The 23,260-nt window shown below is 47.5% G+C and overlaps 1 protein-coding gene across 1 annotated transcript; it reads left to right on the forward strand.

Annotated features, from left to right (window-relative positions):
- Positions 1-959: 959 nt before the first annotated feature.
- Positions 960-8,775, forward strand: LOC142789577 (uncharacterized). Its single transcript, XM_075885000.1, has 3 exons — positions 960-1,960; positions 7,425-7,605; positions 8,747-8,775. The coding sequence occupies exons 1-3, from the start codon at positions 1,115-1,117 to the stop codon at positions 8,773-8,775; spliced, it is 1,056 nt and encodes a 351-aa protein (XP_075741115.1). The 5' UTR covers positions 960-1,114.
- The last annotated feature ends 14,485 nt before the right edge of the window (positions 8,776-23,260 follow it).

The following is a 23,260-nucleotide window of genomic DNA, read 5'->3' on the forward strand; positions in this document are numbered from 1 at the left end:
GATATATCGTGGGCAGACGCACATTATATGTTCAGTTGTCTCAGGGGTACCTGCCATGGGTCTCAAAATTGGGGGGCTGTCTGCACGGCCAATAACGTACAGGTATCGGCGAGTAAACGCCAAACCTAATTGTAACCGGTACCATCCGCTGGAGTCTGTTTGTGAAGCAGTGTTGAGGGCTACCATTTTTGCGTGCAAAAGCGCAAACACCAGCTATTCTTATCATCTTACCGCTGCTGGTGTTGCTAATATGTATGTTGCTGTTGACATCGATACGCAGCTGCAAACAACAGCTAATTTAAAACATATGCCGATGTTTAAGGTATGTGTGTGCGTGGGCTTGCACATGCATTTATCGCTACATCAAAATGTGTCACTAAATAAGAAAAATAAAACACATTCACCTTTCACACACATGCGACCACATAACACTGATTCCCAAGGTACGTTGAATCTGCCGAAGCTTTCTTCGGAGCCGTACATGATTTACTACAGCTCGAAAAACTCAGTTAGAAAACATTTCCTTGCGATTGCAATGAAATATTTGTGGCTGAGTTTTGTCTTTTAGAGCCTCCGTTCCTCGGTTTTCCAGTAGGAAAGCTTGCGCGGCTCTGTCGAATGATCTCAATGAAACCAATCGATTACCCAGCTATTCTTTATTATTATTATTAATATTATTATTATTATTATTATTATTATTATTGTTCGTCAACACATGCATAATCTTTTATTATCATTGAAATTCTCATCTATCGCCAAAAAACTTCAATATAGTAGTACATTTGACGGAGCATCAAAAATTTAAATAAAGTTTGTAAATAATATTATAATATTGCATAATAACTTTTCAACGTCAAACCCCCAAAATAAACAAAATTTATTAAGATTTCATAAGAACAATCAGTTCTTGGACGATCCCCCGCAGTGGGTGTGAGCCACAGTTGAAGGAGAACAAGAACACGAAGAAGAGAAGCAGCACAAATTTCGAGGAGATGTACGCCACGTCAACTCCGGCATTCACGCTGCACCTCCGCCGACTTCAAGGGAAACGCCCACAACACTGCAGCAGACCAACAAGCGTGATCCACGTAGCAAAGTGTGTTTCCCATTGAGGATGACGGACGACTATTCGAGCGTCGGCCACGCCCGTCCCAGCTCAGGAACCACCAAAAAGCTCTACCAGAGAGCGGTTGCTGGACCGTCCGATGGTTCATTCCAGAAAGAAGAGCAGGAGCCACGGTGTTTGGATTCCAAAACGCTTGACACCCCAACGTTCCACTCCTCGGAACGTAGCCGTAATCACGTCAAGTCGCACTCCAGAGAAGCCACGTCACGGCCGTCGAGCTGCTCTCCGAAGAAAACCGTCATTGAGCCTCAGCTGCCGGAAGACCTGAAATATGCAGTCCATGAAGGAATTGATGAGAACACCACCGTGGACGAAAAGACACGAGCTATCAAAAGCAGTTCGCCGGCCCCAGTGACACAGAATCAAATAGCTGCTTGTGCCACGGCGTGTAACTCACAATCCTGCAGGGAAGAAAACTCATCACTTGCTGCGACCAGTTATTCGTCGACGACATCACGTGCGTTGTGGCGGTCGTGTGATGGATGTTCACACTCATCCGCCGATGCCCCTCACACGCAGAAGGTCAGAAGGACTCCGGAGTCATGTGAAAAAGGGCATCCTGGCTATACTCTTCTGCTCGGAAAGGAAGCGAATCTTTCAATTGCCTCTACCAAGCACGTAGTGTGGCGAATCGCCTCTGTTGCCCGACAAAAAGGACCACCCCACTTGCACACGACGAACTCCAGGTGGCTATCTGAAGGCAGAGAACCCGGACAAAAGTTGGGCCAGCGTCCTCCGAAGCCGTACTTCTGGCGTGCATCACCGCCGCGGCAACGTGCGCCTCTGGAACGCGGCCAGGCTTACTTCATTCCGTCGATGAGCCCGGGAGACTGGGTAAGTACGCAGCTCTGATTTATGGGAAACGTGCAGTCTTAACCAATGTTGAGACAAGAAACGCTTTGGTATCACAGTTTGGTCAGCGCTCAATAACGGTACCGTTACTGGACGCTGGGTGCATGCTTTTCTTGCATTTAAGGCATACGGCCATCTCTAGGAAGCGACAGGGCCACTAAGAGATTGACTTTCGCTAGAGTGCTTAAAAGATACACTACAAAGAATTTCATATAGTGTGAAGTGAAACACGGAAACAAAAAGGCACAAATGGACAGGACAGAGCGCTACTAGTAGTATGTTTATTTTCACACTTAGACTGCTTTTAAGCCATAATCGTCAGGCAGATAGGTGAGCTTGTGTGACCATCCAGATAATTGCGCCACAAAATCATCTACCTAATAAAAATCGTCTCCTCAGCGGCAACGGCAAGCATCGCCTCAACGAGAACGAGCGCCTCTGGAACACTCATTTTACACTTGTAATGACCATTACTGATGCTCCCACGTTTAAATGCACATATATGGCCTTAAACGTCGACAGAGGAATGGCCGCCGTAGCCTAATGGTAGAGCGTCGGACGCGTTATTTGAAGGTTGCAGGCTTAGTCCCTGCTGGAGGCATGTTAATTTTTTGTCCACTTGTCTTTCTTCACATTTGCATTACAAGTACTCTAAATAACATCGCATGCATTTTGTTACTGATAACAATTAGGTTCAATCACATCTAATAATTTTGATATCTGCAGGTGGACGAATTTTATCCATGTTCTAAGAAAGACTCCGCCTTCTGGGATAACGTAAGGCAGAAGAAGCCGGTTTTCCTGTTCGTCATTGCCATTTGCCTGCTGCTCATCATATCCTCGTTCTTGCGAGGCAAAGAACACGTAGGCAGCGAGAAAGCACTGCTCTGTCTCACAGATGATTGCCGCGAATATGCCGTTTACTTGGACTTCCACCGCAATCTTTCCGTGGACCCTTGCAATGACTTTTACACACACGTCGGTTCCTCGTGGCATCCCACTTACGTCTACGGCCAGACTGCCAGTACAGCGATGACCGAGAATACGATCATGTGGATACGGTCCTTTCCAGAATTCTTAGATAAGGCAGCGAGAACTAGCCCAGTGGCCAAGAAGCCGCAGGCGCTGTTCGAGGCATGCGTTGCAGTTCGTTCGACAGACCTTTCCGACATCAAACGCTTTCGTGGATTTCTTTTTGGGCTCAACCTGCCGTGGCCGGTGTGGCGATTTGTAGTGCCTAGTGCGCTAAGTGTGCTGATCGACTTCGCCTTGAACTGGCATGACGCCTTCTGGCTCACACTCAGAGAGGGTGTGTTTTTCTTCATGCTGTGCCATTTCATGTGTCATGTCGCGAAGCCTGTTCAAGATCCAGTGACAGAGTGCAACGTGCTGCTCAGAAACTCGCCGCACTTTTCCGAAGCATTTCGCTGTGTTCGCGGATCACCAATGAATCCGGAAAAAAAGTGTGGCTTCTTCGAATGAACCTACTGAGTGTTCTGTCAAGGCTGTGTGGACCCCACGTGTCGACGATGCAATCGTTTCCCACCATAGGCGGGGTTTAAACAACACGTGCGAACTCTTTAGGACCGCTGGCGTGGCCATCAACGCAGCTACACCTTATGTTATTATATTGTTACTCTCAGTGCTATCACTAAACAATGTGATGGGAAGATGTCACAGTTCACTTTCTTAAGTTTTGTATTAGGTACATCTGTGAGCAAAACGTATACCGACTATGGTAGCCAGTTCCAAATTAAGGACGCTGGATATTTTTTCCTAACAAAGTACCGTTATTATTTTAATCGAGACACCGTGCCGCGTGACTTGCTCTACCATCTCTCGTGTTGGCGCTTTCCGGAGCCCCCCTTGGGCTGTAGCCCGGGAAACACACGTGAACGATTTTTAAAAGCAGTATAGTCTTTTTATACTTGGACGCAAATATTTTGGCCTGTCTGTCTGTCTGTCTGTCTGTCCGTCTGTCTGTCTGTCTGTCTGTCTGTCTGTCGCTCGAAACGATTCAGCAATTTAGCATTAGTTCGAGCATTTACTCAGCTTGACCTGGTGCCTGTGTACATGCTTGCGAACATTCTCGATGTAAAAGGAAATACTACGCATATCTGAGACATAACATCAATATGTAAGTATTACGTGGCGCGTTTTATTATATAAATTGCATGTATACGTAATTCCAGAGACTCCAGTGCTTCTTACGTGGCGCTGATAATGCGACGCTATGCGCGAAAAAGCTCGCGTTTCCTACGCTTCGCTAAGACGGTATACGTTGCTGCCACCTTCCAGTGGCTATGCGTTCTACACAAACTTCCGTTTCCCGACAGTACTCTCATGCCGCGTGTTCAGACTGAAGGCTATCGTCTTTCTACGACATTTGCAGCAAACCACTCAAATACGCAACCATTTTTTTTTTCAATTCATTTCTTGCAGGCGATATCACCTATAGCAGGGACGCTCGTGGTTGCCAGCCAACATATATATCCAGCGCCCGCATGGCGGCCAGTTGCGAGAGCAGGGTCGGCTAGTTGGTCTAGTGTTAGCTGTTCACAGGACATGGTAACACTGCTATATATCTGAGGACCCCGTGTTAAGACAACCAGTTGACGCTTTACCCAAACAACTCTCCCTCTTTTTCAGCTTTGCATAAAAAACATTAGTCCCCAGGTACAGTGTACTAGAATTGGCAAGTGTGTCGTGCGCGGGCGCAAAACGGGTCGCCTCAGCGATGATACCCTCCTCTCCCAACCAGCTCTCAGCATGGATGGATGGATGGATGGATATGGCTGTACCCTTTAGATTGGGCGGTGGCTAGCGCCACCAAGCCGTAATACTTAATAAACCCAAAACTATATTTATTTATTTTTCCTTAAAAAGTGAGTTTGAGGATTCGTACTTTAAAGTGAAGAGTTTAATTTTCAGTCGTGCCTTGACTTTAGCCACCAATCAGATAACCTCCTTCTAGTTAAGTCTACTTGCTTAAAGTCTATTTTGCCCTCCCGGTACCTAAACCCCAGTTCTTTGAAAAACTCTGCGCCATCATCCTGAACTATAGGGTGAAGCCCTTTACAAAACATTATCAATTGTTCGGAAGTTTCTTCTTCCTCTCAACACGCACTGCATATTGTGTCTACCCCTTCGTATTTGGCCCGATATGTCTTGGTTCGCAGTACTCCCGTCCTTGCCTCAAACAGTAGAGAACTAGCCCGAGTATTATCAAGGATCCTTTCCTTGGCAATTTCCTGCTTAAAAGTTCGATAGACCTCTAGTGCGGACTTCTTAATCATGCCCATTTTCCACATGTCAGTCTCCGTTTCCTTCACTTTCTTCTTAACCAATAGTTCTTTTTGGTTTGGCCACCTGCTGTTTTCTAAGTATTTACCAGTCAACTTCCTGGTTCGCTTCCTCCATTTTGTATCGACATTCTTCATGTACAAGTAGCTGAAAACCTTACTAGCCCAACGCTCCTCCTTCATTTCTCTCAATCGCTTCTCAAATTTTATCTTGCTGCTAGCTTTCCTGCCCTCAAATGATGTCCATCCCATATCACCTTGTACTCCCTGATTTGGTGTATTCCCGTGAGCTCCTAAAGCAAGCCTACCTATTCCACGTTGCTTAATTTCTAATCTTGCTTGAACTTCTGATCTCATGCACAAGACCACATTGTCGAACGTTAGCCCAGGAACCATGACCCCTTTCCATATTCCTCTCACAACATCATACCTATTGTAATTCCACAGTGCCCTATTTTTCATCATTGCTGCATTCCTGCTCCCTTTAGTCGTCAGGTATATTTCGTGTTCCCTCAGATACTCGGTGCCATTGCTTATCCATACGCCCAGATATTTGTATTTATGTGTTATCTCAAGCGTGACCTCCTGTATCCTAAGCTCACTACCTTCGTTGTCATTGAAAATCATGACTGCTGATTTTTCCTTACTGAATCTAAAATCTAACCTATCTCCCTCATTACCGCAGATGTCCATCAATTTCTGCGATTCTTCCTTGTTGTTGGCCATTAGCACTATATCATCTGCGTACATTATTGCTGGAAGTGTCTGATCAATAAGTTTTTCTTGTTTGACTAAAGAGAGGTTGAAGCCCAGCCCACTTCCTTCTAAATTTGCCTCTAATCCTTGTAGGTACATCATGAATAATAAGGGTGACAGGGGGCACCCCTGCCTAAACCCCCGTTTTACCTCTGCAGGCTTGGATACCTGTTTTTCCCACTTTATAACTACCTTGTTACCTTTATAGATACCCTTTAAAAGATTAGTGACTACATGTTCCACGCTTAGTGGGTCCAGTATTCCCCACAATTCCTCTTGAACCACGCTATCGTACGCTCCCTTGATATCCAAGAATGCTAGCCGCAGGGGCCTGTGTTCCTTTTCTGCTATTTCGATGCACTGCGTCAGTGAGAACAGATTGTCTTCCAACCTCCTGTGTTTCCGAATCCCATTCTGCAGTTCCCCCAGCACCCCCTCATCTTCTATCCATGCCAGCAGTCTTTCCTTTATAATCTGCATCGCCAGCCTGTAGACCACTGATGTCACTGTTATAGGACGGTAGTTGTTTATGTCAGCTTTGTCCCCCTTTCCTTTATAGATCATGCTCATCCTGCTAAGTTTCCATCCATCGGGAACTTCCCCATCGATTATTATTTTGCTCACTGCCTCTCTCAAAGCCTGCTTAGACTTCGGACCTAATGTCTTTATCAGCCTAATTGGAATGCCATCTGGGCCTGTTGATGTACTACTAGGAACCCTTTTCTCAGCCCTTTCCCACTCTCGTTGTGAAAATGGAGCCATTGCACCACTTGATTCGTCCTTGTCTATTGTGGTGCATAAAATACTTCTTTGTTGAAATTTTTCTGTCACCCTTGTTCTTATATATTCAATAGCTTCGTCCCCTTCTAGCCTGGCACCTTGGGCTGTAGTTATAAAACTCTGCTCTAGGCTCGTCTCATTTCTTAGGGAGTTTAGATGGTTCCAAAATTTCGCAGCTGCCTTTCTTTCTTTTTTATGTACTTCTGCCAGCCACTGAGCTCCCTTTCTTTTAATCTTTTCATTGATCAGAAGGGAGGCAGCCCTTCTACAGCTTAAAAAGGTTTCCCATTTTCTTTCAACATCATCTGTCGGTTCACCCCGCTGCTTAGCATGTCTGTGCTCCCCAGAGGCTTCCTGACGTTTTGCTATGGCTCTCTTAACTTCCTCATCCCACCAACTTTTGGGTTTGTGTCTTCTTTTCCGGGTTGACTTGTTACGCGTCTTAGCAAGCTCTAGCTCAAAGAGTCTAATTAGATTCGTGTATGTCCACACTAACTTATTATCCTCCGTGATTACTTTCTCAATTTGTTTAGTGGCTATTTCAAATTGCCTTTCTGAATAAAAATTTTCCTGTAATCCCTCGTAGATGCAGTGCCTCTTACATGCAGTGCCATCTTACGGCGCGCGGAGCAGTCCCCGCTGAGACGACCCGCTTCACAAGTCCGCGGCGGCGGGGACATTTCGTCTGCTCCGCAACGGAGCACGCCGTTGGGAAGCCGCAAGTTCTGTTGACTCTTACCTTGAGACTGTTCCTCGGAAGAAAGAAAAAAGATGTCACGCTCACTTGCGGTAAGCATGCTGTTCACAGATAGTGGGCATTTTCCCCATTTTTATGGTGCTTTTATAATGTCTCTGCGAGAATCGGATCCGCTCTACTGCATCCGCTCTAGTTCTGATATTCAAAGAAAGCTTGGCTAACGGACGCTTATTTTCAGACACTTTAAAGGATTAACCGAGGAGGCTCGTATATTCCGATTAAATGCGCAGTGACAACGGGGCGAAGGCCTAGACAAGATTAGCGATACGATTGCGGAGGCACAGAGTAATAAACAACTGCTCTACCAAGTTGCGTGCTGTATTTCCAAATCATTTTTACAGGGTACAATCAACACAAAAATACAAAAAACTCGATCTAAATGGTTACAACAAAAATAACTTCCATCCTACATACACCCACAATAGCAGCAACAAAAATGAACAGAAGTAAAAAAAAGTGTGGACACCAGAATGTACAAGCAAAAACAAGTGACTGCAACATGGGCGAAAGCAAGGATCAAAGTACAAAAGAAAATATTAGCGACAGATTATAACACAAGAGGCATAAGAAAAGTCAATGAAAACATAAGTACACAGATAAGTGTACTGCTCATTTGTAGCATTGTAAAACTGTTCATTTGTAACATTAGATGAAATAAAAAAAGTCCAAGGTCATGAAACAATAAAAATGTAATAAAGTACAAGGGAACACACTGCACAAGAAAGCATGATAAATAAGACCAAGTGTATGCAAAAAAAGGGGAAATGAATAGGGCAATTAGAAATGTTGCACTTTATCTGAAGGTATGTGCACCTCCTCATTTTCAAATGCTTTTTCTGATCACGTATAGTGCTTCTGTCTTGGTTCACTTTGCATAAAAACGAAAACGAAGCAAAACATAAAACTTCACAATCACAAGTGTGAAGTCCTTTGCATGGTTACTACACTCAAGTGTAGGGATTTCCACATTTTGCAAGAATGCTGCAAAGTCACACATGCTAGCTGCTTCGATTTTCCTAGAGCTAAAGAAAACCGTGAACGACTCTTCTGTATCAAAAATTAAGCTGTGCCAAACCAGAAGACGGTCAAACTGACGGATGAATTCAGTTTGGGTGTCTGACACTGCGGACGCCTTGCTTATGGTCAAGTGCTCGGTGCATATCATACACCCAGTTTTCTGCCTGGCCTTCCGAGCCACATAGCCTGCGACATAATATACCAGGTGACTCGAACTGTGGTGGGTGACATACTCAGTATGGTCTTCTGGAGGCAGGAAGTTCAAAGCTTCTTCAACATCATCAAGCCTTCCTTCATCGAAAAGCAGGTCAAGTGCATCGATTGGACTGGGCTGATGATGGCTGGTTTCAGCAATTGTGTGAGCAAGCAGTGCGTTAACAACCTCAGGGCTGCAATTTCCTCTTTTTGGTGGTCTTGCAAGGTTGTAAAATGCTCGCGCATTTATTGTTGCCAAGAACTGGGCTGGCTTTGGGTGGTCATTGGCGCCATTAAATTGCCTCACAATACCGAATAGGTTTTCCAGCTTGTCCTGACTTAGTCTAGATGTCAGCAAATACTTAAAGCCAAATTGCGAAGACAGGTTGCGAAGACAAAAGTTCCAGACCGGCATCACAACAGAGACTGAATTTCTCTACATGGTCCAGCAACGCTTCCGCTTCCTCACGCGTTGCAATCTGCTGCTGTTGCCACTTTCTTCCTTGCAAGTGCACTTCAACGGTAGCAGCGTTTCCTTTACTTCGCACTTCAATTTTTACGAGCTTCTTCAAAGCGAGTGCGCTGTCAACATCTTTCTCGTGCTCCTCGCACTGTGCGTACACAAAAGGGCCTCCTGAGTTAGGCAGGTGAATTTCCGATCATCCGTGAGGCGTTTTCAGGCCCGAAAATGACAAGGACCCACTCACCTCCACAGAATCGATGCTTGAAACCTGCGTTTCGAGATCCTCGATGGGCGGTGGCGAGCTTTCCGAAAACTTCTTTCTGCTTCGCTTGGCCGCAGGAAGCACCTGGTCGCAGATGCTTCGCTCTTTCCTCTTTTTTGGGAGCCGTTTTGATATGTAGCTTGGGGCCCCGGGGAAGATGGTCGGCAAGGCATCTTTCGCTAGCTGCGGACGATCGCGTTCAATTTCAACAACTTCCCCATTAATAGTTGTTTTGAAAGTCCGCTCAATGAAGTGGGCCTCAAACTGCAAATCGCAAACCACACTTGCGTCGTTGAGCTCTCTGTCGGCTCTTTCAATAAGCCGGGACCAAGCTTCGCGTTTAACGACGTCCACCGGAACACGAAACAGCGACCGCGCTTCTTTGCACAACCGATAGCCGCTGTTGCAGTATGGCACAAAACACGTGCGGTCGCGCTTGTCCCGCCGTCGTTCCGCCAACCCACTGGTTCACGTTGCCGCTGCACCAGTTCACGACGAGCACATTCTTCACCGTAGGTTCAAAAAAGGGGGAGAAATTTCCTCCACGACGCATCTAGAACAAAACAAGCGAGTACCACTGCAACGTCTCGTTAGGCCGGCCGCCAGAGCTGCTGCAGCCGCAGAAGCATCCCTCTTGCTGGTGGCGCCCCTACCACACTGCCGCGATTTTCATCGCGGCAGTGACCCCTCCGCTCCCATTGTTCGGCCCCGCGGCAACACACTTCCCAATTATAGTACACTGTACCCCAGGATTCCGGCATGTGTGCGAGTCGCGCCACCTCTCGCCGGTATTTCCACGGCGCTTCTCGTAACTACACGGCAATGGAGAACAAGCAATAGTGTTTCCCCTTCCTTACACGTTTTCCAAAAACATTCTCGCTTATAAGTAGCTCATGTAGAAACCTTTTTTTTTAAGCTGAGTTACGTTCAACTGGTTGCAGTACTGCGAGTTCGGCGAATCATTATATGTAAATACACGGCGCCTACGGAAGCACTCGAAATAACTTGGCTTTTTTTTTTCATTTGAATCGCTTCTGTTAAAATGCACTTGGAGATATTTAAAAGGACTCTTACAATTAGGTACCGTAATGTCTTCGGTTCAAGATAGTGTAAACTATACTTTATTCATGCAGTAACAAAAAGTTCGGTGGCCTGTTTTGTTCAGGGTGCAACTGCCGATGGATGGTTGGATAGATTATAGTGGCTGTACCCTTTAGGTCGGGTGGTGGCTAGCGCCACCTAGCAGTAATACTCAGTGGAACAACAACTAGATTTATCCTTTTTCCCCCCTCTAAATGGTGAAGTTGAGGACTGGTACTTTGCAGTGAATGGCTTAATTTTTACTCGTGCCTTGACTTTAGCCACCAATAAGATAACCTACTTCTAGTCAATTCTACCCGCTTAAAGTCTATTTTGCCCTCCCTGTCCCTAAACCCCAGTGCTATGAAAAACTCTTCGTCATCATCCTGAACTATAGTGTGAAGTCGTTTACAAAACATCATCAAGTGTTCGGCAGTTTCCTCCTCCTCTCCGCATGCACTGCATACCGTGTCTACCCCTTTGTATTTGGTCCGATATGTCTTGGTTCGCAATACTCTCGTCCTGGCCTCAAACAAAAAAGAACTACTCCGAGTATTATCATGGATCCTTTTCTTAGCAATTTCCTGCTTAAAAGTTTGATAGATCTCTATTGCGGACTTCTTAATTGTGCAAATTCTCCACATATCGGTCTCAGCTTCCTTCACCTTCTTCTTAACCGATAGTTCTTTTTGGTTTGGCCACCTGCTGTTTTCTAAGTATTTACCAGTCAATTTCCTGGTTCGCTTCCTCCATTTTGTATCGACAGTCTTCATGTACAAGTAGCTGAAAACCTTCCGAGCCCAACGCTCCTCCCCCATTTCTCTCAATCGCTTCTCAAATTTTATCTTGCGGCTAGCTTCCCTGCCCTCAACTGATGTCCGTCGCATGTCACCTTGTACTACCTGATTTGGTGTATTTCCGTGAGCTCCTAAGGCAAGCCTACCTATTCCACGTTGCTTAATTGCTAATCTTGCTTGAACTTCTGATCTCATGCACAAGACCGCATTGCCGAACGTCAGTCCAGGAACCATGACCCCTTTCCATAATCCTCTCACAACATCATACCTATTGTAATTCCACAGTGCCCTGTTTTTCATTACCGCTGCATTCCTGTTACCTTTAGTCGTCCCGTATATTTTGTGTTCCCTTAGGTACTCGGTCCCATTGCATCCATACACCCAGATATTCGTACTTATCTTTTATATCTAGCGTGACATCCTGTATTCTAAGCTCACTGCCTTCATTATCACTAAAAATCATGACTGCTGATTCTTCCTTACTGAATCTGCAATCTAACCTATCTCCCTCATTACCGCAGATGTCCATCCATTTCCGCAAATATTCCTTGTTGTCGGCCATTAGCACTATATCATCTGCGTACTTCAATGGTGTTAGTTTCTGTTCAATGAGTTTTCCTTGTTTGACGAAAGAGACTTTGAAGCCAAGTTCATTTCCCTCTAATTTGGGCTCTAATCTTTGAAGGTACTGCATGAATAACAAGGGTGACAGATGACACCCCTGCCTAAGGCCCCGTTTTACCTCTGTGGGCTCGGATACCTGTGTTTCTCACTTTATAACTACCTTGTTACTTTTATAGATATTCTTTAAAAGATTAGTGACTGCATCTTCCACACCTAGTGTGTCCATTATTCCCCACAAGTCCTTTTGAACAACGCTATCGTACGCTCCCTTGATATCCTAAAATGCTAGCCTCAAGGGCCGTCACAGGGGCCGTGTTACTGCCGGATAGATGGATGGATGGATGGATGGATGGATGGATGGATGGATGGATGGATGGATGGATGGATGAATATGGCTGTACCCTTTATTTTGGGCGGTGGCTAGCGCCACCAAGCCATAATACTTAATGAACCAAAAACTAGATTTATATTTCCCTTTTAAATAGTGAGCTTGAGGATGCGTACTTTGCAGTGAAAGGTTTAACTTTCACTCGTGCATCGACTTTAGCCGCCAATCATATAACCTCCTTCTAGTTAATTCTACCTGCATAAAGTCTATTTTGTCCTCCCTGTCCCTAAACCCAACTGCTTTGAAAAACTCTGCGCCATCATCCTGAACTATAGGGCGAAGCCTTTTACAGAACATTATCAACTGTTCGACAGTTGCTTCTTCCTCTCCACACGCACTGCATACCGTGTCTACCCCTTCGTATTTGAACCGATATGTCTTGGTTCGCAATACTCCCGTCCTGGCCTCAGACAGTAGAGAACTACCCCGAGTATTATCATAGATCCTTTCCTTGGCAATTTCCTGCTTAAAAGTTCGATAGACCTCCAGTGCGGACTTCTTAATTGTGCAAATTCTCCACATATCGGTCTCAGCTTCCTTCACCTTCTTCTTAACCGATAATTCTTTTTGGTTTGGCCCCCTGCTGCTTTCTAAGTATTTGCCAGTCAATTTTCTGGTTCGCTTCCTCCATTTTGTATCGACATTCTTCATGTACAAGTAGCTGAATACCTTCCTAGCCCAACGCTCCTCCCCCATTTCTCTCAATCGCTTCTCAAATTTTATCTTGCTGCTAGCTTCCCTGCCATCAAATGACGTCCATCCCAGATCACCTTGTGCTCTCTGATTTGGTGTATTCCCGTGAACTCCTTAGGCAAGCCTACCTATTCCACGCTGCTTAATTTCTAATCTTGCTTGAACTTCTGATCTCATGCACAAGACCGCATTGCCGAACGTTAGACCAGGAACCATAACCCCTTTCCGTATTCCTCGCAGAACATCATACCTATTGTAATTCCACAGTGCCCTGTTTTTCATTACCGCTGCATTCCTGTTACCTTTAGTCGTCACGTATATTTCGTGTTCCCTTAGGTACTCGGTCCCATTGCTTATCCATACGCCCAGATATTTGTATTTATCTGTTATCTCTAGCGTGACCTCCTGTATTCTAAGCTCACTACCTTCATTGTCATTAAAAATCATGACTGCTCATTTTCTTTACTGAATCTGAAATCTAACCTATCTCCATCATTACCGCAGATGTCCACCAATCTCTGCAAATCTTCCTTGTTGTTGGCAATTAACACTATATCATCTTCGTACATCAATGCTGGGAAAGGGGTATGCTGTAACCCATTGAACGACGCGACCCAAGCTCTCAAGTGCGCATGTGCACAATCTTATCCCCCTTCCCTCTCCCCCTTACTTTCCTATATATATTCACGAGTGTGAATAAAACTGGCTGTTCTTTTCTGTTGGCATGGTCCGACTGTCACGTTTACTGCTGGAGCGGCGTGGCCGCCTCCCAACTAACAGTGGCGACGAGAATACCCACCGATACGTGTAAGCCGGGCGCCAGCGGCGAGACCAAGACGAAGACGCCCATCAGCCCGCCCGCAGCCATGGCCCTCAAGCTTCCGGATTTTGCAGAGGAGACAGATAAGTGGCAAGCGTATCTCGTTAAGATTGACGCCTACTTCGAAGCGAACGAAGTTACGGACGACGCGAAGAAAAGGGCCTTGTTGGTGGCTGCGTTAGGATCGAGGACCGTTGAAATCCTTTGCGGCAGAATCGCACCGCGAAAACCAAGCTCGCTGAGTTACGAAGAAGTTGTTTCAACCTTGAACGAGCACTATGATCCGTCCCCTAACGAGATATCAGAAAGCTTCAAGTTCTTTCACCGAAACCAACAAGAAGGGGAGTCCGTGCAGGCGTTTATCGTCGAGATTCGCAAGCTAGCGCATAACTGCAACTTCTCTTCAATGTTGGAGCGAATGCTGAGGGACCGCATCGTTTGTGGAGTGCGCTCGAAAAACCTGCAGAAACAACTATTAGCCAAAAAGGACTTGACGCTGGCAGAAGCGGAAGCACTAGCTCTAGCAGCCGAAAGCGCGGAGTTAGGGTCGCAACAGATGACCGGGCAAGGTGACGCCGTTGGGGTGTTCAACGTGCAGCGTAGCAGGCAACCCGAAATCAGCAGGAGCGAACGGAGCAGCTTATCGCAGCACTGCAGCTGCTGTGGCAAACAGGGACATCAAGCCAGGGAATGCTCATTACGACGGCGCAGGTGCTACAAATGTGGGCGACAAGGTCACTTGGCGCGAGTATGCTCCCGGACAGCCACCACCAACAGAACCTTCGCGATAACAGAGTGTTCAGCGGAAAGTGAAGATAACGATTGTAACGCACTACAAATATGGTCAGTGAAGGGTAATGGAAGCCTGGTTCCGCCCCTACACAAGCAGGTTACATGGAACGGAGTGCCACTGAATATGATAATCGACACAGGTTCACCTGTCTGCGTAGTGCCTAAAGCGATATACGAAGCCTATCGTCATAAGTGGCCACCGCTTTGTAAAGCTGCATTAACTCTGTCATGCTATCTTGGGAAGATACCAGTGCGGGGCATTGTCAAAATGCAAGCTTCCTACAAGTCTGCAACAGTTGACTGCGATCTCGTTGTGTTAGACTGCGAAGGTCCTAGCCTTTGCGGCCGTGACCTGTTACAGATGCTCGAGACACAAGGGGCACCGCTTCTTCACATCGCGTCACTCTCATCGGACGGGAAGCTGGAGAGTCGGACAGCGGCACCCGTGCTGGAACAGTACGCAGACCTTTTTGCGGAGGGCCTGGGAGCCATCAAGGGACCACCAGCACGGCTTCATATAAAGGACGGAGCAACCCCAAGGTTCTGTAAGGCAAGAAAAATTCCATTTTCTTTGCTAGACAAAGTGTCCGCCGAGCTAGATCGACTCGTGGCCGAAGGCATTATTACGCCAGTTTCCTATTCAGAATGGGCAACCCCGGTGGTGCCAGTGCTGAAACGTGACGGAACAGTCCGCATCTGTGGCGATTTCAAAGTTACTCTAAACCCAGTATGTGAAATGGAAAGTTATCCTCTACCCGTAGTGGACGACATTTTCGCTACGCTTCGTGGAGGGCAGCAGTTCAGTATCTTGGATCTACGTGATGCCTACAACCAAATTCTTCTAGACGAAGATTCGCGCAAGTTAGCGGTTATAAACACTCACAAGGGCCTCTTTTGTTATAACAGGCTACCGTTTGGGATAGCCTCGGCCCCTGCGATTTTTCAACGAACAATTGAGCAGGTGCTGCAAGGCCTCCCAGGGGTTCAAGCGTACTTAGACGACGTCCTGATAGCAGATGCGAACGATAAGCCAACTGCGAACCTGCAAGCAGTCTTGCAGCGGTTCAGGGAGTACGGCGTGAAGCTCCGCGCGGACAAGTGCCGAATAGGTGAGGAGTCAGTTACGTATCTAGGACACAGAATTGACGCGGCAGGGTTGCACCCGTCAGACAAGAACATCGAAGCAATTAAGCTGGCACCGACTCCTCACAATGTCACGGAATTGCGGTCTTTTTTGGGCATGCTAACTTTCTACAATAAATTCTTGCCTAATCTGTCCACGCTCCTGAGTCCCCTATACCTTCTTCTGGAAAAGAAATCGAAATGGTCTTGGGATGAGCGCGAAAACGATGCCTTCCGAAAAGCAAAAGCCGTTTTGTGTTCCGCGCCTGTGTTAACTCACTTCGATCCCGCACGAGAGCTATTTCTGGAGTGCGACGCGTCACCCTACGGTGTGGGAGCGGCACTATTCCACCGAATTGAAGGACAGTATCAGCCCCTTGGATTTCGATCCAGGACGCTTACTGCCGCAGAAAAGAATTATGCACAGATTGAACGTGAGGCGTTGGCTCTGGTTTATGGCGTCACGCGATTCCGAGATTATCTGCTGGGCAGACAGTTCACGCTTCTAACCGACCATCAACCACTGTTGGGTCTCCTAGGAGCGGATCGTCAGACGCTGGCTATGGCCGCTGCGCGCATTCAGCGTTGGGCCATCATACTTGGTGCCTACCGTTATCGGTTGCAACATCGACCGGGTAAACTCATGTGCAATGCTGATGCTCTTAGCCGTCTACCCCAACCGTTGCAGGAAGAAGTGGACCAGGAGGGCGAAGCTCAAGTTCTGACCCTGGACCAGTGGGATCAGCCGGCCCTGCCATGGAAGGAACTCCAGGCACTCGCCGTCGCGGATGAGGTACTTTTCCAGGTACGCAAGTATACCCGGGAAGGTTGGCCGAAAAAACTCGACACGGAAACTACAGAAATCGCCGATTTTTACAAAAGGCGGCATGAGCTGTCTGTTAGTGAAGAACTTCTTTACTGGGGCCATCGCTTTGTAGTGCCGACAGCAGCACGCGGGAAGTTGCTAAGGCTACTGCATGAAGCCCACCAAGGAATTCCCACCATGAAGGCGAAGGCCAGATCGTTATTTTGGTGGCCCGGCGTAGAGCAAGACATCGAGCGCGTTGCGGCGACATGCCAAAACTGTGTGCAAGCGTTGCCGATGGCTCAGGCAAAAGAACCAGTAAATTGGCCCGAGACGCACGAAAGGTGGTCGCGGTTACATGTGGACTATGCGGGACCAGTAAAAGGGAAAATGTTACTCATCGTTGTCGACGCGCACACCAAGTGGATTGAGGCGCTTCCCGTGTCGCAGGCCAACTCGCATAGCACAGTCGAGGCCCTCAGAACGATATTTAGCCGTTTTGGTATACCGCGCACGGTGGTTTCTGACAACGGGACGCCATTCACGGCACGAGAGTTCGAGCAGTTCATGGAGCGCAATGGCATTGCGCATATTCGAACACCTCCCTATCACCCCCAGAGTAATGGACTAGCAGAGCGAGCCGTGCGCACTATCAAAGATGGCTTGAAGAAGATAGGCGGCACTTGCCTCCTCACCTCACTGGCACGTGTATTGTGCAATTATCGGAACGCACCACACCAGGAGGGTCCTTCTCCCTCAGAGAGGCTATTAGGATACTGTCTGCGCACAAGAATGGAGATGTCTTTTCCTTCCAGAGTCTATCCTGCCAAAGCTGCGAGTGACCCAGGCTGGAATTTCGCACCGGGAGACTACGTGTACGTGCGAAAGTACGGCGCCGGAGACAAGTGGTTCCCAGGCACAGTGGAGGCTACGCGTGGCACTCGCCTCCTGGAGGTAAAGACTGTGGATGGCCTTGTCCACCGCCACGTGGATCAAGTTCGCAAGCGGAGCCCAGATGAAACGCCAGCAGCCGACGACATGTCGAGGCCATCTACACCGGTTTCCCCAGGGCCGGTACGACTAGAAACAACGGCGCCGGCTACCTCTCGGAGTACCCCAGAATCGCAACCATACGTACTACGTCGCTCCACACGAGCCAAGAAACCGGTCGTGCGTTTTGGCTACTAAGGGGGAAGAAATGCTGTAACCCATTGAACGACGCGACCCAAGCTCTCAAGTGCGCATGTGCACAATCTTATCCCCCTTCCCTCTCCCCCTTACTTTCCTATATATATTCACGAGTGTGAATAAAACTGGCTGTTCTTTTCTGTTGGCTTGGTCCGACTGTCACGTTTACTGCTGGAGCGGCGTGGCCGCCTCCCAACTAACAGGGTAGCAAAACGTGGAAGCTAACACTCAAAATCCATCGCGAAGGTGTTTATTGTATAGTTTAAGCTATATCAATGATGCGTACTGTTCGAAACAACACGGGCCGCAAAGTAGCCGCGCTTAACATTGATCGCCACACAGTGTACGTCATGGTGTGCACGTGTCGTGGTCGTTGCATTTGATTTTAGGGGCGAAGCTCCTTATGGCGTGGCTTGTGCGTCCCTCGTAGTATGTAACCACCAGTGGCACATACCCGAAATAGCGGTCCTTACAATGTCTGCTGGATGGGGGCACTTGTATATGATGAATACATGATGAAAAGATGCAAGATGGCTGTGCTTGGTGTTTTCTCTAGACATATGGACGGACGAACGGACTGACACACGCACGGACGAACAGACAGAGGGGCGAATGGACGGATGGACAGACAGAGGGATGGCCGCAAAAAGAGAAGGACGGACAGAGAGACGAATGAACAAACGGACGGATGCACCAAGGATCACACACATAGGCGGACGCAAGAACGAATGGACAGACAGACTGACGAACGCTGCGCCCCACCAATCATCATTCACTCCGTGTATATGCTGTGATTTTTTTTTTCAAAGCGAAGTCGGCGAGTGGGCTCTCATCGGTGCGAGCAAATGACTAATGAATATCACCGCATTCAAGCTCACTTATTTTTTGCTGTCAGCCCCCAGTAGCTCCTTCTCACGATGAGATGGTGTACTATACGTTGGCAAGGAAAACTAAAATATAGTGTACGTGTATTCTGTGAAGATTCCTTCTCAAGGTACTACTATCACCCTGCGAAACACTATTTAATGTTCGTTGCGTTAAAAATTAAGCTCATTGTGCTAGTATGACGCATCTATAAGGTTATTGTTAATAAAGGGCAAAGCACAGGTTAGCGAACATTCAGTGTGAGTACGTGTAAAGGTGTATTACTGCGCACTTTCGAGTTTATCAGGTTCCACGGTAGTTATAGCTGTGAAATTGTGGTGTCCAGCCGAGCGCCGCATTCGATCAAGCCGATAATGCGCACGCGCATGAAACGAATAAAACGCATGTGCCGCATCTCACCCGGGGCTTATATGGACCGGGCCACGGAACGATAAACATGTGGCAATAGACGGTTTCGCCGGAGCCTGCTGGTCTCTGGCAACATTGTGCGTTCGCTGGGAAACGACCCCTGGATACTTCTGGTTTAGCTTGTTTTTGCGTGGTCTTAGCTTTTGTTCTTGGCCGCGGCTGCTTGTGTTTAGAGGTTTTATGTGGATAAAATTATTTCGATGAAGCGCTGGCAACTCGAACACAGCTGTATCAATCCCGGATACAGTCTACATGCCTGAATTAGTTTTATATGCTAGTCAAAATGTGCTGTTTCCCGACCGATGACGATAGAAAGAGTGCTGCATATCAACGGGATTCCCACCAAAAGTGTGTGGGTTTGTTCTGCCCACTTCATCAAAGGCAATGTAAAACTCAGCGCAGAATACTGGCACAGAGGTGCTACTCAGACGTTGGACTAGTCGAAGGCCCCCGTTACCGGAAACACATCAGTCACTGTATTCTTCCACTCATGGCAGATAAGCGTACTGACGCGGGAAATGGGTAGCAAAACGTGGAAGCTAACACTCGAAATCCATCGCAAAGATGTTTATTGTATAGTTTGAGCTATATCAATGATGCGTACTGTTCGAAACAACACGGGGTGCAAAGTAGCTGCGCTTAACATTCATCGCCGCACAGTGTATGTCATGGTGTCCACGTGTCGTGGTCGTTGCATTTGATTTTTTTTATTCAAAGCGACGTCGGCGAGTGGGCTCTCATCGTTGCGAGCAAATGACTAATGAATATCGGCGCATTCAAGCTCATTTATTTTCGGGTGTGAACATGAACTGCCGGTTTAGGTAGGTTCAGCTTGAAAGTTTGGTTCATGAATAGCTTACTGGTGAGTAAAACATAATAGTTCGCGTGACCGTGCAGGCGAAGTTTACGTCATCACATCAGTAAATTTTATAATTTCTCAGTCACACAAACACTTCGGATCCTGAGCGGTTCCGATCGCCGCTGATCTCTTTAAAAAGCCACCGGTGTAACAGAGGCGCAGAAATAAGCTATTTATCCTGAGGTTGTGTGCTTAGACGAAAATACAAATATGTTCGGGATCTAACAGGACGAAGGTTTTCAGTTCTATTCGAAAAGCTGAATCGAACAACTTCACTTTTCTCCTGCACATCGACGATGTAGGTGCTCTTTGAAGACGTGGACAGGGAAAAGACTGGCGTGCGCTGTCACTTCCCGGTCCGCGTCTTCAAAGCGCATCCACGTCGTCGAAATACAGAACCAACTGGCCCAATTAAGTTCGCTGACAAACTTGTCTAGCAATTTATGCTTTTTTATGCTTGTACAGGCACGACCCCTATAAGAGGTAAAACGGAGCAAGGGCTCACGCTTGTCGGAAGGCCACGACGGATATTTGGTGTGGCGCCCTTCGGCCACGCGAGCCGCGTTACCTGCAGCAGTGGCCGCGCCTGTGCCTGCCGTGGGCTATGTCGAGCCCCTTCATGTAGCCGCTAAACGTTGCTCCAAACACATCCTAAATAACGAGCCAGAAATAATAGAGCAGCAAACTTAAACACACCATGAATGGACCACTAGAACTATTGAAAAAGCATTGCCAGAAGTGCAGTGCCGGAGGTCTACTGGGGTAGGCCGCTTGGCGCGAGCCAGCTTGTTTACAAACAGCGTAACCGTCTATAAACGCCACTCGCTACCAGGAAACTTGTCTGCTCCTCTTTCGCATGAACCGACGCTTACACAACAACTAGCGACGAGGATTAGATTTTGAAGCCACAGTTCTTCAATAGGTGACCGGTAATATTGGCAATGGCAAGGAACTGAGGGATGCGATGGCTTCTGGTTCGACGCACCACGTGGGTTAGCAGTGGCACGCGCGCATTTTTGTACCACTTCGTTGATAAAAAACAACTCTCCGTACGATGTAAGTGCTTTAGATGTTGTTTTTTTTTTGTTTTGCTAACCCTGACTGTGACAATGACATGCAACGAAAGCAATGGACTCTATATAGCAGTGTGCTAAGAGTTCATTTGGGGATTGCTGCTTCGGCCGACATCGTCAGTCTATCGGCATGAAGAGCAGCACTTACTCAACGCATTGAGATTTTTTTTCGCGCCTTGTGCGCTCTGTAAAATGCCTTTCTTATTCGAAGCCAGATGCTTATTTAAACGCTGATCTTGATCAAGTTGCGCGGTACGGCGGCACATGAACAATACAGCCAGACATAAGGGGTGCCGAATAATCTAAACCCCGCGCTTGTAACGCAGTTCTTCCTATGAGTGCCGTCCTGGCGCACACTTTGACCAAGATAAACGCAAATGCACTCGTCTAGCGCTTCGTGTAAACTTACTCTTGAGTGAAGCTTTTGCCTTTTTTGTCATATATACGAGAGCAATGGCCAACGCTCCTCTCGTATGGCAGGTAGATTTCACCCGCGCGTTCCCATAATATTTTTGCTAGGCGCGTCGGCGCGACAATTTATTTCTCAATATATTATTCGCAGCGAATTCATGCGTAAAAGCTTTTTACTGTGGAATACACACGTATCTGTGATAAAATGGTTTTCGCACACTCTGGATTCAACGTTCCATACTCAAAGGCTACCTGTCGCTGTGGCTGTCTTCACATCCGCGGCCCACCTCAATTATCTTTCCTCGTTTCATGGCAATCGATACATGCGTTTGCCTTTCACGCTCGAGTTGGACCAGCCAACGGCTGAATTACCGACCATGGTTTATCAGGACGAAGATAAACGGGCGACCGCCGCGCACTAATCCCGAATATTCTGAGGCTTGCGGCGAAGCGTTTCACCGTTGTCTACTTTTCTCGAACCGGAAGCCGGTAGCAGATGGTGCATCCCACAATCCCTCGCTCTTTTGCTGGTCACTTATTGGAAGGAAAGTGTTTCCAAATTTGGCTTGGTGAAGAAGACTGGCTTTTTGCACTCTGCAGAACTGGTGTCTTTTCATCATGACTAAGGCCGAGGCAGCTGGGACGCACTTCGCCGGGAGACAAGGGCAGCTGGAACCTCTCGACGAGTCTGCCAGTGACTGGGCTTCTTACGAAGAGCACCATCCGTCGTTTCGGATTGTCAACCATGTACCCGACAGTGACAAAGTGCAGGCGCTTTTGAGTATCATCGGTCCCAAGACCTACAGGCTGTTGAAGTCATTAACAGCTCCACAACTGTTTTCTAGAGACAGTTTCGAAGTCCTCAAGAAAGTTTTGAGCGACCACCTGTCTCCGAAGCCGTCCGTTATTGGAGAGCCGGCCAAGTTTCACCGGAGGTGTAAACAAAAAGGCGAGTCCTTGTCTGCGTTTGTTGCCGAGATTCGTAAACTGTCGCAAATGTGCGAGTTTGAAAGTGCACCGGACGAGTCCCTTTGGGACCGCTTCGTGTGTGGCCTGCTACGAGAAGACATTCAGCGAGTGCTTTTCATGGAAGATAGTAAGCTAACGTTCCAGAAAATGATGGAGCGGGCTCTGGCCATGTAAACGGCTAAAAAAACTGCCACCTAGGCAAGCGGCGGTGACTGCGCAGTCGGCGATGTGCACAAAGTGCAAGCGGAATCCCAGAAAAAAAGTAAAAGCTGTTTTCGCTGCGGATAGCCTAAACACAGGAGTGAAGCGTGCCCACATGTGGACGCAACTTGTTTCAACGGCGACAAAAAAGGGCATATCCAGAAAGCGTGCGAAAGTGTTCGTAAGAGTTCGTCTAAGAAGCCAGGGAAAAGGAATGTCAAGATGCTGATGGTTGTGTCACGGAAAGCTTTGTACCTCCGTCTAAACGGCGTGTCCACGGCTAAGCTCAACCCAGTCACCATACAGATGACTATCGAAGGCGTCTTGGTGAACATGGAGCTGGACACGGGTGCGGCTGTTTCCGTCATGTAAACGACTCAGTTCCGTCAGTTCTTTCCATCAGCCGTCGTGGAGCCCATTTCAGTAAAGCTTCGTAGCTACACAGGAGCCCTGGTACGACCCCAGGGTTGGGCTCGGTCAACGTGCAGCACGGCGAATATTTGGCGCGTCTTCCGCTCTACGTCGTGGACCACAAGGGACCACCTCTACTGGGCCGCGAGTGGCTATACGCTGTCCAATTGGACTGGGCGAAAATCTGGAACTTGAATAACATTTCAAGGTCAGGCACAACCCAT

The sequence above is a fragment of the Rhipicephalus microplus genome, chromosome 2 (genome assembly GCF_043290135.1).
Source record: "Rhipicephalus microplus isolate Deutch F79 chromosome 2, USDA_Rmic, whole genome shotgun sequence".
Taxonomy (NCBI): domain Eukaryota; kingdom Metazoa; phylum Arthropoda; class Arachnida; order Ixodida; family Ixodidae; genus Rhipicephalus; species Rhipicephalus microplus.